Consider the following 17,218-nt stretch of genomic DNA (forward strand, 5'->3'; position numbering starts at 1 on the left):
GAAACTATTTTTGTCTTCCTCAGGTGGATAAAAACGGATAAAATCCTCTTTCGAATCAAAAAACTTTTGAAATGCAAAAACCGCTTTAGAACTTTGGAACACACTCACCGATGGAACAAAGCGAGAAGAAATTTAAATGTGCGCGCGTGGTGACGTAGCGCATGCGCTATAAATTACTGAGATGTGGAGCTAGAGGTGTTGTTTTAATCTGTTATATAAGTTAACCCACATAACAGGCAAATCAAGCGTGGGCGTGTTGCACGGATTTAGTGCAGCGGTAAGAAAGGCCTCCCAAATAAACACGGCGCTCCTGTTATTACAATGCCTGAGCATCATCACCTGGTCCCATAGCGGGGTGTATGGGTGCTGTAACACCATTCTTGCTAGTTCGGTGTCTGCTTTGCCTGCCCTGATGGAAAGTTGGTGTTCGGAAATACGACAGGCCAACATTCTGGTTGTCGCGCCAACGTAGTGGGTGCGAATACCGGAAGCAGTATTTTCCAATAGGATGGAGTAAACTCCAGACCTCTCTAGTACAAAGGTAGCATCCCTGTCGTTGCACAGTAGCCTCCTAAGATTTGGCCGTGGGGAGACCGATAGAAAGAGCGCGTGTTGCCTAAAAACATGGCAAATACGTATGGTGACTCGGCCATAGTACAGTAATGCGGGAAAGACTACTGTGCATTCGTTTGGAACATGTAAGGCCGTGGGAGGAAAGAGCGATCCTTTGACCTTGTTTAGGAGGTACCTGTACTTGGCATTAGTGTACCCCGCTGCGTTTACTGTTGAGCGAATGGCATTAAGTTCAATGTCGATAGCTGTTTGACTGGAAGACCTGAGGAAGACGAAAATAGTTTCGTCGAAAGCGCTAGTGATTATAGCGATATTCGTTAACACTTAATGCCTGGATGTGAATTTTCTCGTTTCTTGCTTATGAATAAAAATTAATTATACTTTCTTCATATCTATGAATATTTGGGGATGTGAGTTGCTCGTCTGGTGTGAGAGTGAACTTTTGAAAGTAGCTGATACTTAGTATACTAAAATACAATTGTGTTAAAGGAAGAGGAATATGTTCGACGGTAAAATAGAGAAATTGGCGAATGGTTTATCCCTGGATTTGATTATAATATTGTTAATAATTGCTGGAGTTGAGCCCAATCCAGGTCCTCTCCCCCGTTCCCCACAACAAATAAGTCATCAGGATATGCAAAAGAAGGGGCGTGGGAGACCTCGGAAGGAAAGCTCCAAGGACGAGGAGAAAGAAAACCAACAAGTAGAAATTTTAAGTATAGATTACCACCAAATAGAAGAAGAGAGTAAACAACCGTCTGTATTCACGAAAGAACCAACAATTCATGATTATTTTGAACCAGTAAACGAACCGGAATTACAAACTGCAGTTAAATCTCCATATACATTGCAATCTATTTACGAGTTAATCCAGGATAATTTTTGTCGGTTAAATATCGAGATTCAATCGATTAAATCTGAGGTAAATATATTGAAAGAAGAAAATAAGTGTTATAAAGAGGAATTGACGGAAATTAGATATAAGCTACAAGAATTGGAAAAAAAATCGGAAACTAATGACCATCTTAAAGGTATGTTCGAATTTGAGTTTGACAAATTAGCAAATGAAAAGACTAAAAAGAACATAATTATTATAAATTATCCATTCGCAACACTAGATTATTTACAAGAAATAAATTCATTTATTAATAATGAATTAGAATTAAAAAATGTTGAAATAGAAGGATTAATTAAATTAAATAGCAGTAATAATAAACCTATTGTTAAAGTAATCCTAGAGTCTGTAAATATAAGGAATTTAATTCTTAAAGAATTTTGGAGAACGAAACCGAATTTAGTTGGTGAGAATGAGAAAAAAATAATTTTTACTGCCGATTTATGTAGGAGATCGAGGATAAGGAAAAAACATTTACAGGCCAGAATTAAACTAGAAAAGTTAAACAAGAAAAAAATAATAGTACGAGATGATTATTACATTAAAGATAACTTAGTATATACGTACGATATTGCCTCAAATAAGATCATCCAATTGAATCATTTTTTAGGAGATGTTTGACTGCAGAGTTAGGAAAGGAAGGGGAAATAAGGTGTAATACATCTAATTCTGCTTCAATTGGAAATAATCTACAATTGGTTCAAAACTCTATCATAAGTCTGGATGATAGAGTCAATCGATGTTAGCAATAATAATTTTGCATTTATAAGATATACTAATAACGTTAGAGACAAATTATTTATTAGTTTTTGGAATATACAAGGTCTCCGGGGGAAAATGCATAGGAAGTCAGTAAAAGAGTATATAAAATCTCAAACGATATGTGGCTTCACGGAAACCTGGATTGTTAATCTAAATAAAGAAGACGAGGAGGTGTTAAAACGTGAAAACACGGTGTTGTTCAGCGGAGCTCAGAGGAAGTGTGAAAAGGGTCGTCCAGCGGGTGGATTATTGCTGTTAATTAAGAAGAATTTTGGGCAAAGATAAAGAACATCCAAGTTCATTTCCGGCTGTTTAACTCTATAATAATGAATTCCATTGGCTATGCGGCCCCAATTTGGAGCCTTACGAACTTTCAAAAATTAGAAGTTATCCAAAATAGGTTTGTACGCAAGATTTTTTTGCTGGATTACAACACACCAGGTAGCGTGTTAAGACTGGAATTAAGCAGGTTTAGATTGAGTGCTACTTTAATAAGGAGATACATGAAATTTTTATTTAAAATAAGAGACGCTCGAAATCTTTCAACTGTATTATTATACCAATTGTATCGAAAATCTTTGATTAAAGTACAAAGCAAAAACTGGGTGTCACAAATTGCACAAATTTTAAAGCGCTTTGGATATTCTATTAAAATATTCCTAGATTTACCTGAAATAAGTGAACAACATTTCCAAATGTTGATACAAAATGTGCTCGAAATCTCTTTATCACAAGACATAGAAGACATATTCACAAGAGAGAAAACTGATTGGTATAACATAATTCTTGAGTATCCATTTATTAATAACTACATGTTAACTAACCTGGCTTTTAATGTTAAAAGATTTTTCATACAACTCAGAATAAACAAAGAATTAATATTAATTAATAATAATTTCATTGAGTTTTCTAAGAGTATCTGCCCAAGATGCCAAAAAATAATTTCAAAATTTCATATGTTTTGTGGCTGTAAAGATGTAAAGGAACTGGCACACAATCTTGACTTGCATATGTTAACAAGGTGCACTAATGAAAGAGCAATGTATGAAATATTCCATACAGCCAAGATAGACATAATTTATAGACTATATAAATATGCCCACAAATTTTTAATGTAACAAATTCATTGAATACATAAATAACATAAATTAATGGTATTGTATGTCATAGAACCATGTGTATGAAGAAAGTTACCAGTTGCAGTATAGGTTGAAATGACTTTAAATTGATGTTATTAAAATAATTATAATTGGTAACTAAATGTGGAATATAATGCTTGGTTTGACTTGTGTTGCTAGTGTATTTTTTAACATTAATAACAAGTGATTGTTGTCAAAAACATCCTTTGTAACTGGCTATCGCTTCTTGATTACGAATAAAAATTAATTATACTTTCTTCATATCTATGAATATTTTTGAATTCATATTTTATTGTTTATATTAATTCTGTGGGTAAGTTCAAGAAGGGCCAATAACAAAATCGATTACTCAAAAGTGTCAACATTAAAAACTTTGCACAAACTTTATATATGTACTTTTTGTTCAGTTAAGAACAAAACCTAGATTTCAATGAAACAAACTAATTTAGCAAAATTGTCTAAGGACAAAAAATATATATACACTGTGTATAAAAAAATTGTGCAAAATTTTAATGCCAATTACTCAATTTTGACATTGGCCTTTCTTGAACAATGTCAAAGTTCAGACATCGTTCAAGAAAGTCAGAATTTGGTTTTCTTTCATTTCAACAACTACTAGAAGAAATGGATTGGTAAAAATAGTCAGATAATATAGTATTAAACATTTTAAAAGAATGATCTGAAGCTGTTTGTTTTTAAACAATTTTTTTCAATAGTAATTATTTGTGAAATTTATAAACAAACAACATTACTTCATATTTATTTCTAGGTAAAAGGCTGTAACCAATTTAAAATATCAGCTATTGTTATTGCAAATTTATTTAAATTTTAATAATTTTTGACCTTGTAAATAAAACCTAATTTTAATAATTTTGCAAATAAAATTTATAGTTCAGATACAAAATCCCAATAGATAAAAAACTATGGACAAAAAAAATTACCAGTGATGTATTCAGGTAAGAATACACTGGAATGCCATTTTGGTAGTGACTTTTAAACCCGACAAAGTTTTTACCATGTAGTATATAAATTAAATTTGAGACATTTTTTTTTTAAGTTTATCAAGTTGTCTATATATAATAAGTTTTAATTTTATTCTACTAATAAACATAACTTATTGTATTTTAATGATATCATTGTTTATTTTAAAGTGATTCTTTTGCAGCTTTAGACCTTAGACACCACAATAGGATTTTTCTGAGTTACCTGCATTTGAAAAAGAAATAGACATCTGCTGCTGCTATCTGTTTATGTCCTTATGAACATGCTGCATCAAGGAAATTTTGTATGCTTGCTGCATATTTTGCTTTCATTTGTAACAAAATATTAAATAATTTATATGACAGATTTCTCACAGATTTTGATGTATAGTCACTCTTCTTTAAACAGTCCTAGACAAGTCTATGACATAAAACATCTAATTTATTAGTCTTTACTTTAAATTTAATTCAAACAATTATTGTACTTATGGTTGTAAAACTTAACATTCAAATATTTCCTGTAGATGGTTTAAAAGAACACCGTTAGTATACATTATGTAGGATGATCCTGTAAGCCTTGATACTTATGGCTTCTTGTTAAACATTTAGAGAGAGTGTTCAAAAAAATATTTGTATTACTTATAGTAGGTTCACAAGCTTTAAAAAAAATCAAGCAACAAGTTTCTCAACTTTCCTGACAACATTTAAAATTCTGGTGGGCCATCTGATATGATATTTTATTAAGAAGCTTTTTATATTTTTTATTATTATAAAATGGCAAAAAGCTTAATTCTGAGGATATTGATGGGTTTTATAAAAAACTTTAAATGCTAATGAGTAAAATCATCACTAAGTCCAACCTTACTTGAGACATGACACATGACCCCCTTTATCTCTCATCCCATTCACCTTTAACCACCAAATTTAATAGCATCAATCTTCCTAATAAACAAACCTACCTGCAAAATTTCAGAAATTTTCAACAAAAAGTACAGGAGTTATCAAGCTTCAAAGAGGGTAAACAAAATTATGCTCCGTAACACACACACACAAACATCCATACAGGAAAAAATTTGGAACCTCCAAATTGGTTTGCATTTCGACATTTCAAGGTTCCAAGTCCAAAAATGTAAAAATCTTGAGGGGGCATTTTTTTGACCGATTACCATACTTTTCCCTCTGTTATATGTAACAGAGCTGGGAAAGTAAATAAAATGAAGAAAGTATAGCTTAAACCCCTATGCCTAGTAGAAGACAAACAGGAAATGTCATTTCCCTAATTAGCAGCCACACCAAGAAGTTAATTACAATTCAGTGATTATACTATAGGTTGATTAGTTTGATGATTTAAGGCAATCCAACACATAGGTACTGTGTAATCTGCTGAAGGGGAGATTGCCAAGAGGTCTTTACTATCAGAAACTGGTCCATATTTATGTATTACGCATGTAGTTTTCTGGGTTTTCCTCATACTTAGCCAGTCTACTGATGAGACAAACTCACATCCAACTACCAGTGTTCAGTAGTTTTATCCATTCAGAGCTGCTGATGGGCAACAATAATGGAGGTTAAAAGTACTAACTTTAATATTCTAGTAAATTGACACCATTTGCTTTCACACACCTTGCCTTACAAGAACACTTAACCTAACCTAATAAAAATAAATATTCTAAATGAAGTTCAAATTTAAATTTTTGTTTAAATCATATACCTAAATGCAATGAACAGCTTCATGTAAACTAATCTCTACATTTATTTCATGTAGTGAGAAATTATGCTCATGCTACTCAATACTAAGACAACTATGTATTTGTGCTGATCCATTGATAGTCCTGTATCTTTCAAAACTAATGTACTTAGCATTTAAAATAGCTTTTCACTCCAGTATATAATGTACAGATAGTCTGTGATAGGATAGATAAGTACTGTACCTTGTCCTATCACTGACTATCACTAATGTGTATATATATATATATATATAAACTTGTACAAAATTATATATATCACTTATGTCATACATTTATCTGGGATATGTTTTCAGGAATGCTATTTGCATTGAGCTTGATCAGTTCAAAGTTTTACTTTATAGTCATTAAGAATATGAGGTAATTGCAAACTACAGGGACAAACTTTAAAATACAGTAGTGCATTGATTATCCAAATCAATTGGGGACTGGGGTTATTTGGAAAATCGATTTGGATAACCGATTATGTATGAAAAAATACATTATTAATATAGTATATCCCAATAATAGTACAGTAGAGTGTTGTTTATCCGAATCAATTGGGGACTGGGGTTGTTCAGATAACTTACTTTTTGGATAACCGATTATGTATGAAAAAATATATTAACCTATTCCATGTTGAAACTTTTCTCTGTTGCGTGTCACTTCGCATTGAATTTTTGTCAATTTTAAGCCTAATGAAAATTTTTATAATAATAATTGTGGCTATTGTATCATTAAAAATTATTTCTTTATTAAATCTATTACACGCCTTTAAAGTATCCAGCATACTGTTAGATTTTCATAAGAACGTTTTCGATCACTTTTAGAGATCTTCTTCAGTTACCCATTAAAAAGAACGAACAAAATTCGAATTTAAAAGATCGCAAGTTTCGTTCGTTTGTTCGTTCTTTTTAATGGGTAACTGAAGAAGATCTCTAAAAGTGATCGAAAACGTTCTTATGAAAATCTAACAGTATGCTGGATACTTTAAAGGCGTGTAATAGATTTAATTTCTAATTTGTTTGTTCCAATAAGCATTTATTATTATTTCTTTATTTTGTACAAACAAAATAAAATATTGAAAAATATAAAAACAAAAAAAATTTATACTTTAGAAGTTAATCTAGTATCAAAAATGTTCAATTCAGCACAACACAGTCTGACTGGAATGCTTTCGGTTGATCGGTGTTCGAATAATCAATGCTCTACTGTATATTCCTGGCAGAACAAACAACAGAGTCTTAAAAAATTTTTTATAGGAAAAATCTTTTGAGTTAAAATACCCAATCAATACCAACTTTCAAGGATTAAAATAGCAAAATGTTAAAATTCCCAACAAGGAATTTTTATTTAGATTAAAACTTTAAAATACAATTTCCAGATGCATTTCATTTCAAAATATGTCAAGGCCATTTCAGTGGAAAATACTACAATTGCTTCAGGGTGGCATTTTATACCACACTATCTTATCCCATCATGCATCTAGTGCTATTCCTTTATTCAAATTAATGTTATTTACATATTTGAATACAGGAATAGTGATGGATGCATGCTGGGATAAGATAGTGTGATATAAAAACAGCCATCCTGAAGTGGTTGTATTTTCTACCTCAACATTTTTTTGAGGCAAAAATGCATCTAGACATTGTATTTTAAAGTTTTAATCTAAATAAAAATTTCACAAATATACAAAAAGGGTTTGTTTTCATTTTTCTTTTCCATCATTTCAACACACCAGTGACAGTCCAAAACAATTTTCACATACAGAGACAAGTTTTGTTTTGGACTGTCACTGGTGTGTTGAAACAATGGAAATGAAAAATGAAAACAAAGTTTTTTGTATATTTGTGAAATTTTTATATTTTTTAAAAATTCCTTGTTGAGAACTTTAACATCATAGTATTTTAATTGTATATACAGAACAATCAACCCCATTGAAAAAAACTATTACAAATAATCTTATTAACATATAATAAATTTCACTAGTGCCAAGACAGATGGTCCAATTTGTTTTTCAGTATCTGGACATTTCCTCTTGGCCTGTTGCTTAGCCTATAAAGTCACTGAATTTTTACTTGATTTTTACTTGTGTGGGTATCTGAAAATTATTGTGTATGCTGAGCCAATTTCTGAAATGAAGACATTAAAGCAATGTATGGATGCAGCCATAACAATGTATGAATATATGAGCATTTGGCAATGATTTATAATAGTGATTTTTTTTATACCTTATTTATTATATAACATGATTCAATATACAAGGGATCACTCAATATACTCCTCATCAACAAAAATGTACCACTGCCATCTCTGGTAACTTCATAATGGCATTATAGAACCATTCTTTGAGTGGTACTAAGACATCACTCACAAACAGTTACCTGAAGTTTCATTATTAGTGAATTTCTTGCAGCGAGTCCTTCATGTTGTTGAATAAAACATAATCAGATGGAATGACATCTGGTGAATGTGGCACAACAGCAAACTCCAGCAATGACAACTTGTCAGTCAGTGTTGCTGGGGCTGCATATTGTCATGTCGGAGCAAAATTGAACTTGAAAACACTTCTTTTGCTGTTGCTGGATCCTGTATCTAAGCCACAAAAGGATCTCACAGTGCACTTCATTTTTGACAGTCGTTCCTTGCCGAAGCCAGTCCATTAGCAGCATTCTTTAACTGTCCCAAAAGACAGGGAACAGCATGAAATTTCTTGGGCTGAGAACTTTCTGGATGTTTCCATTGTATGGATTAGAATTTCTTCTCTGGTAAGTGGTAGTGACACCGCGACTCATTTCCAGTTACTGGCTTCTCAAAAAAATCTAGATCTTCATTGTATATTTTCACCAGTGACAGTCTTCCACCCTTTTGCCATTCTGTGCCTGTGTCAAGTCCCATGAAACCCAATGTGTATACACCTTTTTCATGTTCAAATCATCATGAATAATGGTGTGCTGGGTTGCATGCCTGTGGCTTGTCTCATTCTTCAATTCAGACATGATCTCAATGTTCCTGGGAGTCAGACAACCAGTAATTACATTTCTGTGTGCAGTTTCCATGCCACTGACAAACCTTTCATTCCAGTTGTGCATAGTCTTCCATGCAAAACCCTCCTGATCACATATTGCATTTAAATATCTATAAATTTCCAATGCTGATGTCTTCTTTCCACAAAAACCACACAGTTCATCTTTGTCCATGATAGTTGCCTTCCATTTTATCTATGTGTTTCCCTACTTTCCAACTGACAAATGCTGTGCTCTTGCTATGCACACTGGTGACACCTAACTAAGCTGATACTAGTACACATGTGCTTTGTGTATTAGTGGCAGTCTATTGCCTTATAAGAGGTGTGCCCACAGAGTGCACAGTATTTGTAAGACACTATGATTGTAAAGCATTTCCAAATGCTCCTCATATTTCTCTTTTTCAGTTATTTTGCCAGCTTGAGTGACGTAAAGGAATTATTTGATGTGACATTTTATCTCTTATCTAGGAATGGTTTCATGAGATAAAGAGCAACATATTCACTTAAACTTCTATCTGCAGGTCTCACTTCATCGTTTCCGAGGTGTGGAAAATACATTCAAAATATACTTAACTTTAGCATTTCAATCAGTCAATATTTTACACCATACTTTGTTATGCACATACTGAGTGAAGGGATATTGATATTTGGACGAGAATAACTGCTCATCAACAGTCAGGAACTCAGATGGCTTGTAGCATGCAATGCAGTTATCTATGAACTTGTTCCAAATATCAGAAGCTAAACAAAATTTGTTTGCTGATGGGTTGCTGTAATGTCAAATTGAAGGAATTGCATGATTTCTAAAAATTTATTTTTGCCATTGTTTGAGTGAAAAAGGAAGGACCCCCCACTCATGATTCCACAACTCTCTGAACAATAAACACCTTGCACCAATTGCTTCTTAAGCATAGTAGAGCAAAGAAGGTTTCTAACTTCTCTAAGCTCAAATTCCATAAATTATCATTAAGCAAAATGTGGAATTATGTTTCAGTGCATTTCTTTATTACATGCAACACCAGATCACTAACAAATAGGCAAAGTGCATTGGCTGGGAACTCTTCTTTCATATAGTTTAGCAAGATCTATAGAACCAGCATTCTCTCAAAGAACATTTTTCTGACTTCTACTGCTTGGTCTGTTTACAAGTGCCATGGTTTCCCATCAATATCAAACTCCTAACCATCAACATCTGGTCTGTCTTGAAAACAATTTTCTAGAGAACATTACAGGTTCTCTAGAAAATTGAGCAAAATAAGATATAAAGAGACCTAAGTAAAGTAGTATAAAGAGGAAACATATATCTCAGAGTTGTGTTAGCTATTATATTTTCATTACACTTTCCACTTCTTTGAGTGATGACAAGGAACCCATCAAGGAGGACCCCTTCTGGCTCCCGTGAGCAAGCACACCACTTGTACATATGAGATGGGGAATGCATTTGTCATGATGACCCAAGCAGAAATAAGCATCTCCCAATTGTAAATTTTATATTTATTTGCATTCTTGTTCAGTTTTATTTACTTGACTGGATATCAATGTAATCCAGTAATACATCTGAGGAATCATCAGGGTCACTCTGATGAAATAATAAATCTCTATTATTCATCCTTCTAAGAAGGTGAAATTCCTTGCTAGAGTTTTCAAACTCAGAACTGCACCTGGATCCAACTTACCATCAGACTAAGTCAGAGATATCTGCAGCTGATTATGGTCCTTTTTGATTTGTTTGCTACAAAATTCCTCCAAAGGACCACATTCCTTACTTTTTCCAGCAGAATATTTTTATTTTAACAAACATTTTTGGCATCATTTAGAGGTCTGCTTCAGGTTTCAAACTGTATTTAACAAAAAACAAAGTTTTCCTAACTTTATATTTTTGTTGTTTAGAATAATGCAATTTTCTATCATTTAAAATGATGCTTTCTTAAAACAGTTACAGAAATAATTTAACAACATAATTGTACAAAGAATTCAAATACAAAAATTTTAAATATTATACGAAAATAAATGAAATAAAAATAAAATGGATATGTTATCGCAGACGTCTTGAACAAACAATATTGTATGTTCTGTATTATAAAAAAATGTGTGTATTCATTTAATCATTTATTTTTAGTAACTGCTGGAGTTGCCTAGTTGCAGGGGATTGTCAAATACAGATTGCCAGACTAGTGACAATGCATCATTTTCTTTATTAATAATATATTCCCCTTTGGTTTTAGCACAAAATGCTTCCAGGGTTTTTAACTTTCTGTCATCATCAAAATAATGAAAAATATTTCATTTTTTTGCTGGAAAAAAGGAAGGAAAGGCACCTTTACTTTGCTACAAGAAAGTTCCAGCTTTTGAGAAGTCTTTAATTGATGATATTTTGGCTTTTGAATTTGTGAAAATTAACAGTATATATAATATACATTTATATTTGTGTTTTCTTTTTAGATCATAAAAAAACACAAATTTATTTCACTGTTGAAAAACAATTTTTTAATGTGATTGTAAATTTTTATGAATATTTTGTGAAATAAAAACTCAATGTTTTCCCATTTTTGACTTATACCACTTTTATAAACACCAGCACATATACCTTGCAGTTTCAGAATTTCATTTGTAGTAAGATCATGCTTGAACAAAGGATACATAATGTTTCTTTGCAATGACCCATAAAATACCAAATGCAATGCAACTCAAACAGATGTAACAGTGAAAGGCCAGAAAGCTTCTAGAAAAACTGCAAGTCTAGATGTGGCAGCTGTCCCCCCAGAACAGGTGATAGTAAATGTCTTTCATCAGTTATTGTACTGGTACATACTAAAGCCTTTTGGATTATAAGTGATAAATTAGTGAACTCTTATTGTTAAAAGTGCATGAAAACACCTTAGATAATACTGATTTTACCATAGGTACCTGCTAGCAGTTAGTTGACTGTCAGAAGGTGACAATGATAAAATCAGTATTATCTTAGAAACTTTTATCCTAGAAAACAACAATTTCTAGTCAAAAATAAACTTTCCCTAAAATGATTAAAAATTGTAACATGGTAAAATGATAATACCAAAAACACATCCAAAAATCAAAAGTGGTCAAATAACATTCTAGTATTGGGTTTTCTAGTGTTAAATTATAAAACAGTAATTTAAAAAATTCCAGAGAAAAATACTTCATATTTTTTATGCTTTTTACATATTTTTCATAAAAATTGATATGAAATGAGAATACTAATATAAGTTTGATATATAAAATAAGTTCCCCTAATAATTCTTGTATTTATAAATAATATTTTCTTTTTAATTTTAGTGGCAAAAAACTGTCATATATGTAATAATAAATGCTTCCAGCATGTCTTCTGTTCGTGATAACTTGTCATACAATATGTTTCACTTGTAACTTATATCATAACAATCAACATATATCAACTATCAACAACCATATACCATTTGTGGACACACAAAGTCATTATTATAAACTAATCCACTGTAAATAATATCCTAGTACTCTAAAACCAGTGTTAAATGCACCAAGTCTAATAAACAGTGTGTGTGTTTCAGGGAAAGAATGCAAATTTTTTACATTGCATATCTTCAGGTTTTTAACTTTCGAACAAAAAACAATATCGTTCTATTAAAAGAATACCATAGTTTGAAAAAATTCAAATCATTAGTAACGGTCAAAAAATAAAACAAAGAGGATGAACATGGTAATAAAAATAAATAAATATACATAAATAAATAAAAATGGTAATATAAATAAATAAGTATACAAAAATATATAAAAACAAAAAAAGAAAAAAAAGGAAGAACGTGGTAATATAAATAAATATACAATAAAATCGTAAAAGATACAACAAATGTAAGGTAAAAACGTTTTACTCGTGCCCATATATACTACTATCTATCCTAACCAGAAATACTTCCCCATAGAACTCACGTGTCTCTTATAAATTTTTAACTGCATATTTCCAAGCTGAAGGAAGACCTTCTGCGTCCCTTGCGTTAATACATTTATCTCTTAGTTTGCTTCTGTAAATTTCTATCTTTTCAGCCGCTCTTGCCAAAGTTGGGGAGTGTACCTGCTTTATGATTTTCGCCTCATTCCAATGTACTAAGGATCCCTCCGTCTGCCCCATCTGGGCTAATACCGTCGTGTTGGAACCTTTTCTAATATCATATTTATGTTCCTTGATCCTTATTCCTAGGTTTCTAGTAGTAACCCCTACATAATCTTTATTAATACCTAATAGCTGGTTCTCGTAGGGAATCTTATACACACCCGCCTTATCTTCTTTTTTAACTAACCCTTTATCGTTTCTAAGTATTTTATACAAATTCGGAGCTCTTTTCAAGATCACCCTTGTATCCTTAGTTCTTGCTATTTCTTTCATAATCCCTCCCAGATACTTATTGTATGTAAATTTCGTGTATCTGTAAGGCCCGTGCCTGGTGTTCTTATCATTACTGGCCTCAAATTTTCTAATAATTCCCTCAATGACTTTCCTCCTATAACCTAATGTTCCTGCTATCTTTATAATTACTGCATTTGATCATGGTTGAGGGCCTTTATATACTGTGAAAATGTGATAGACCGGGATACAGAGATAGAAAGAATTATACAGATAGCAGGAACATTAGGTTATAGGAGGAAAGTCATTGAGGGAATTATTAGAAAATTTGAGGCCAGTAATGATAAGAACACCAGGCACGGGCCTTACAGATACACGAAATTTACATACAATAAGTATCTGGGAGGGATTATGAAAGAAATAGCAAGAACTAAGGATACAAGGGTGATCTTGAAAAGAGCTCCGAATTTGTATAAAATACTTAGAAACGATAAAGGGTTAGTTAAAAAAGAAGATAAGGCGGGTGTGTATAAGATTCCCTACGAGAACCAGCTATTAGGTATTAATAAAGATTATGTAGGGGTTACTACTAGAAACCTAGGAATAAGGATCAAGGAACATAAATATGATATTAGAAAAGGTTCCAACACGACGGTATTAGCCCAGATGGGGCAGACGGAGGGATCCTTAGTACATTGGAATGAGGCGAAAATCATAAAGCAGGTACACTCCCCAACTTTGGCAAGAGCGGCTGAAAAGATAGAAATTTACAGAAGCAAACTAAGAGATAAATGTATTAACGCAAGGGACGCAGAAGGTCTTCCTTCAGCTTGGAAATATGCAGTTAAAAATTTATAAGAGACACGTGAGTTCTATGGGGAAGTATTTCTGGTTAGGATAGATAGTAGTATATATGGGCACGAGTAAAACGTTTTTACCTTACATTTGTTGTATCTTTTACGATTTTATTGTATATTTATTTATATTACCACGTTCTTCCTTTTTTTTTTTTTCTTTTTTTGTTTTTATATATTTTTGTATACTTATTTATTTATATTACCATTTTTATTTATTTATGTATATTTATTTATTTTTATTACCATGTTCATCCTCTTTGTTTTATTTTTTGACCGTTACTAATGATTTGAATTTTTTCAAACTATGGTATTCTTTTAATAGAACGATATTGTTTTTTGTTCGAAAGTGTAATAATAAATGCTTCCAGCATGTCTTCTGTTCGTGATAACTTGTCATACAATATGTTTCACTTGTAACTTATATCATAACAATCAACATATATCAACTATCAACAACCATATACCATTTGTGGACACACAAAGTCATTATTATAAACTAATCCACTGTAAATAATATCCTAGTACTCTAAAACCAGTGTTAAATGCACCAAGTCTAATAAACAGTGTGTGTGTTTCAGGGAAAGAATGCAAATTTTTTACATTGCATATTTGTTCATAAATAAAAAAATTAACCAATAAAAACTGCATGATATTAAAGAATTATAAAAATCTATTACCAGTAAAAATTCTTCTGTATCTAAGCCAATGTCATAAATTAATAATACATGATTAGGAAAACAGTGCTGATGTGACTTAATAAATTCAATTGTAAGTTCACTATCACCAGAAGCCACTGCTGTCACAAACACTGGAAGAGAGACATTGTTCCAAACATTTGTGGGAAACAATCTAGGATTATCAGTGAATCCAAGAGATTTTAAATATCTTTCTTCTGGAACAGGGTCTTTCTGTACTGGTGCTACAACCTGTAAAACAAAATTTAATTATAACTAATATATGGCTTATATAAATTCAACAAAAATAAGAAATTGATCTCAACAAATATATTAGTTAATAATACATTATGTCTGTTTAAACACTGAAAATTTTTTTTTTAATCTGAAAAACTCAGCAGATGTAAGCTCCAAAGGATTTATGTTCAATACTATAACTATAGTAACTGAAACATGAATAGCTTGTTAAAGCATTTTGTAAAAATAATTATACCAAAATGAGAAAATTCCAGTAGCAAGTTGCATAACTTTCCAGTAAAAAGTTTAAAATTGTGTGTAACACCATCTATATTACAATTACAAAATTTTATTAAAAATTTTTTTTTATATTACTAACTATTATAAAATAGCAAAAAGCTTAATTTTGAGAGTAGAGGTGAGTTTTATAAAAAAATTTATTAATGGTAAAAATGAATAAAATGTTCATTAAGTCTCTACTCAAGATAGGATAGATGACCCACTATCTATCTTCCCCACCCATTCAATCTTTAACCACCAAAATTTAATAGTATCAATCTGTCTAATACACAAACCATCCTGCAAAATTCTGAAACTTTTGTCAAAAAGCACAGGAGTTATTAAGTTTCAAAGTAGGTGAACAAAATCATGTACTCTCCACACACTTCCATACATGTAGGCAGGAAAACTCCCCTGAACGTTTTTGCATTCTTCAACGTTTCAAGGTCCATAAGTGCAAAAATTAAAAATCTTGGGGGAGTCATTTTCCAACTGATCACCATATTTTTCCCTGTTATATGTAATAACTGAGTAAGTAAAAATAAAATTCTACTCATTAAAATTTCTAATGATACCAAACTAGCAACCAAATTGGTAAATTTTCTTAAAGTTCTTTATTTACATGCCATGTCAAATCTAAATTAAATTTGAAATGTATTCTTGTAATTTTTAATAAAATCATTTCATTGTCAAATTTATCAAAAATTAATATTCTCTACAAAACATTACAATTCTTATTTATAACTAAAGTATTTAAGCAATAAAAAATATACTTCTATCAGAGAAGGAACTAGTTTAAAGTAAATGACACTTTTTGACACTTTTTCCAATAACACTTCTTTATTAAAACAAACATTTCAAGTAGTGATGGGATAATTAATCAGAATTGGAAAAATTGGGAATTTTCTGATAATCAGAAATGAGAAATCTCAGCATGATTTCCAATTCTTCCACATTTTATAAGAAAATTAATTGTTTGTTTCAATTGAAGATTAAAAATTTTTGAAATTATAATATTAACAATTACATATTAGTTTATTGAAAACTCATGTTGCAAAGCAGAGTATGCGACACCCCATACACGAAGTGATTTTTGACATGGCAGACTTTTCTTTCTTGTAGTCAGAGCAATGAGAGATTGTACTTGGTCAGTAGTAACTGTCCCCATTTTAGGAGAGATGACTTTAGGGTTGCCATCCAGCTGGCATTGGGCCAGGTTGACTGGGAATCTGTATTCTGTATATATGTTATGGACTAAGTGATTAATACAGACATCATAAATGATGACAAACAAAATCAGGCATTGTAATAAATTTCAGGTGTTTTAACATAATTTATCAAATTGACTGATCCTTATGAATACTGCTATCCCCTAGTCGGACAAAGTGTAATAATATGTTGAGAGATGATCATCCAACATACACTAGTTAATCAGCACCCATATCTGAGTTGTGCATGTGTATTACATTTAGTATTAAATTTTAAATTTGGCTAAGTTAATCTTGTGCAACATTTTAATTTTACCTCTTAAAATAGCGTTTTCTTCTTTAAAGAAAGTAACCATCATGGAGCAATCGTTAAGTGATATAAATAATTGCTTCAACAACCAATTAAACAAGTTAATAGCAGAAAAATATCAGAACAGTCAAATTTTTACAAAATCTGAAAATTTGTTAATGATACAAAAAGTGAGAGTCAAAAATGAAAGTGACTTCTAAGTTAATGGAAGAA

At 31.5% G+C, this 17,218-nt stretch overlaps 1 protein-coding gene across 2 annotated transcripts in view; it reads right to left on the bottom strand.

Annotated features, from left to right (window-relative positions):
• The window catches only part of LOC136972641 (uncharacterized), a 61,266-nt gene that overhangs the window by 12,025 nt on the left and 32,023 nt on the right, over window positions 1-17,218 (bottom strand). For both annotated transcript variants that reach the window (XM_067267239.1, XM_067267240.1), the window contains one exon: window positions 14,975-15,223. In XM_067267239.1, coding sequence (XP_067123340.1) covers window positions 14,975-15,223 — 249 coding nt within the window. The remainder of the gene's footprint in view (window positions 1-14,974; window positions 15,224-17,218) is intronic.

The sequence above is a fragment of the Centruroides vittatus genome, unplaced genomic scaffold (genome assembly GCF_030686945.1).
Source record: "Centruroides vittatus isolate TY-2023 unplaced genomic scaffold, ASM3068694v2 contig_299, whole genome shotgun sequence".
Lineage (NCBI taxonomy): Eukaryota > Metazoa > Arthropoda > Arachnida > Scorpiones > Buthidae > Centruroides > Centruroides vittatus.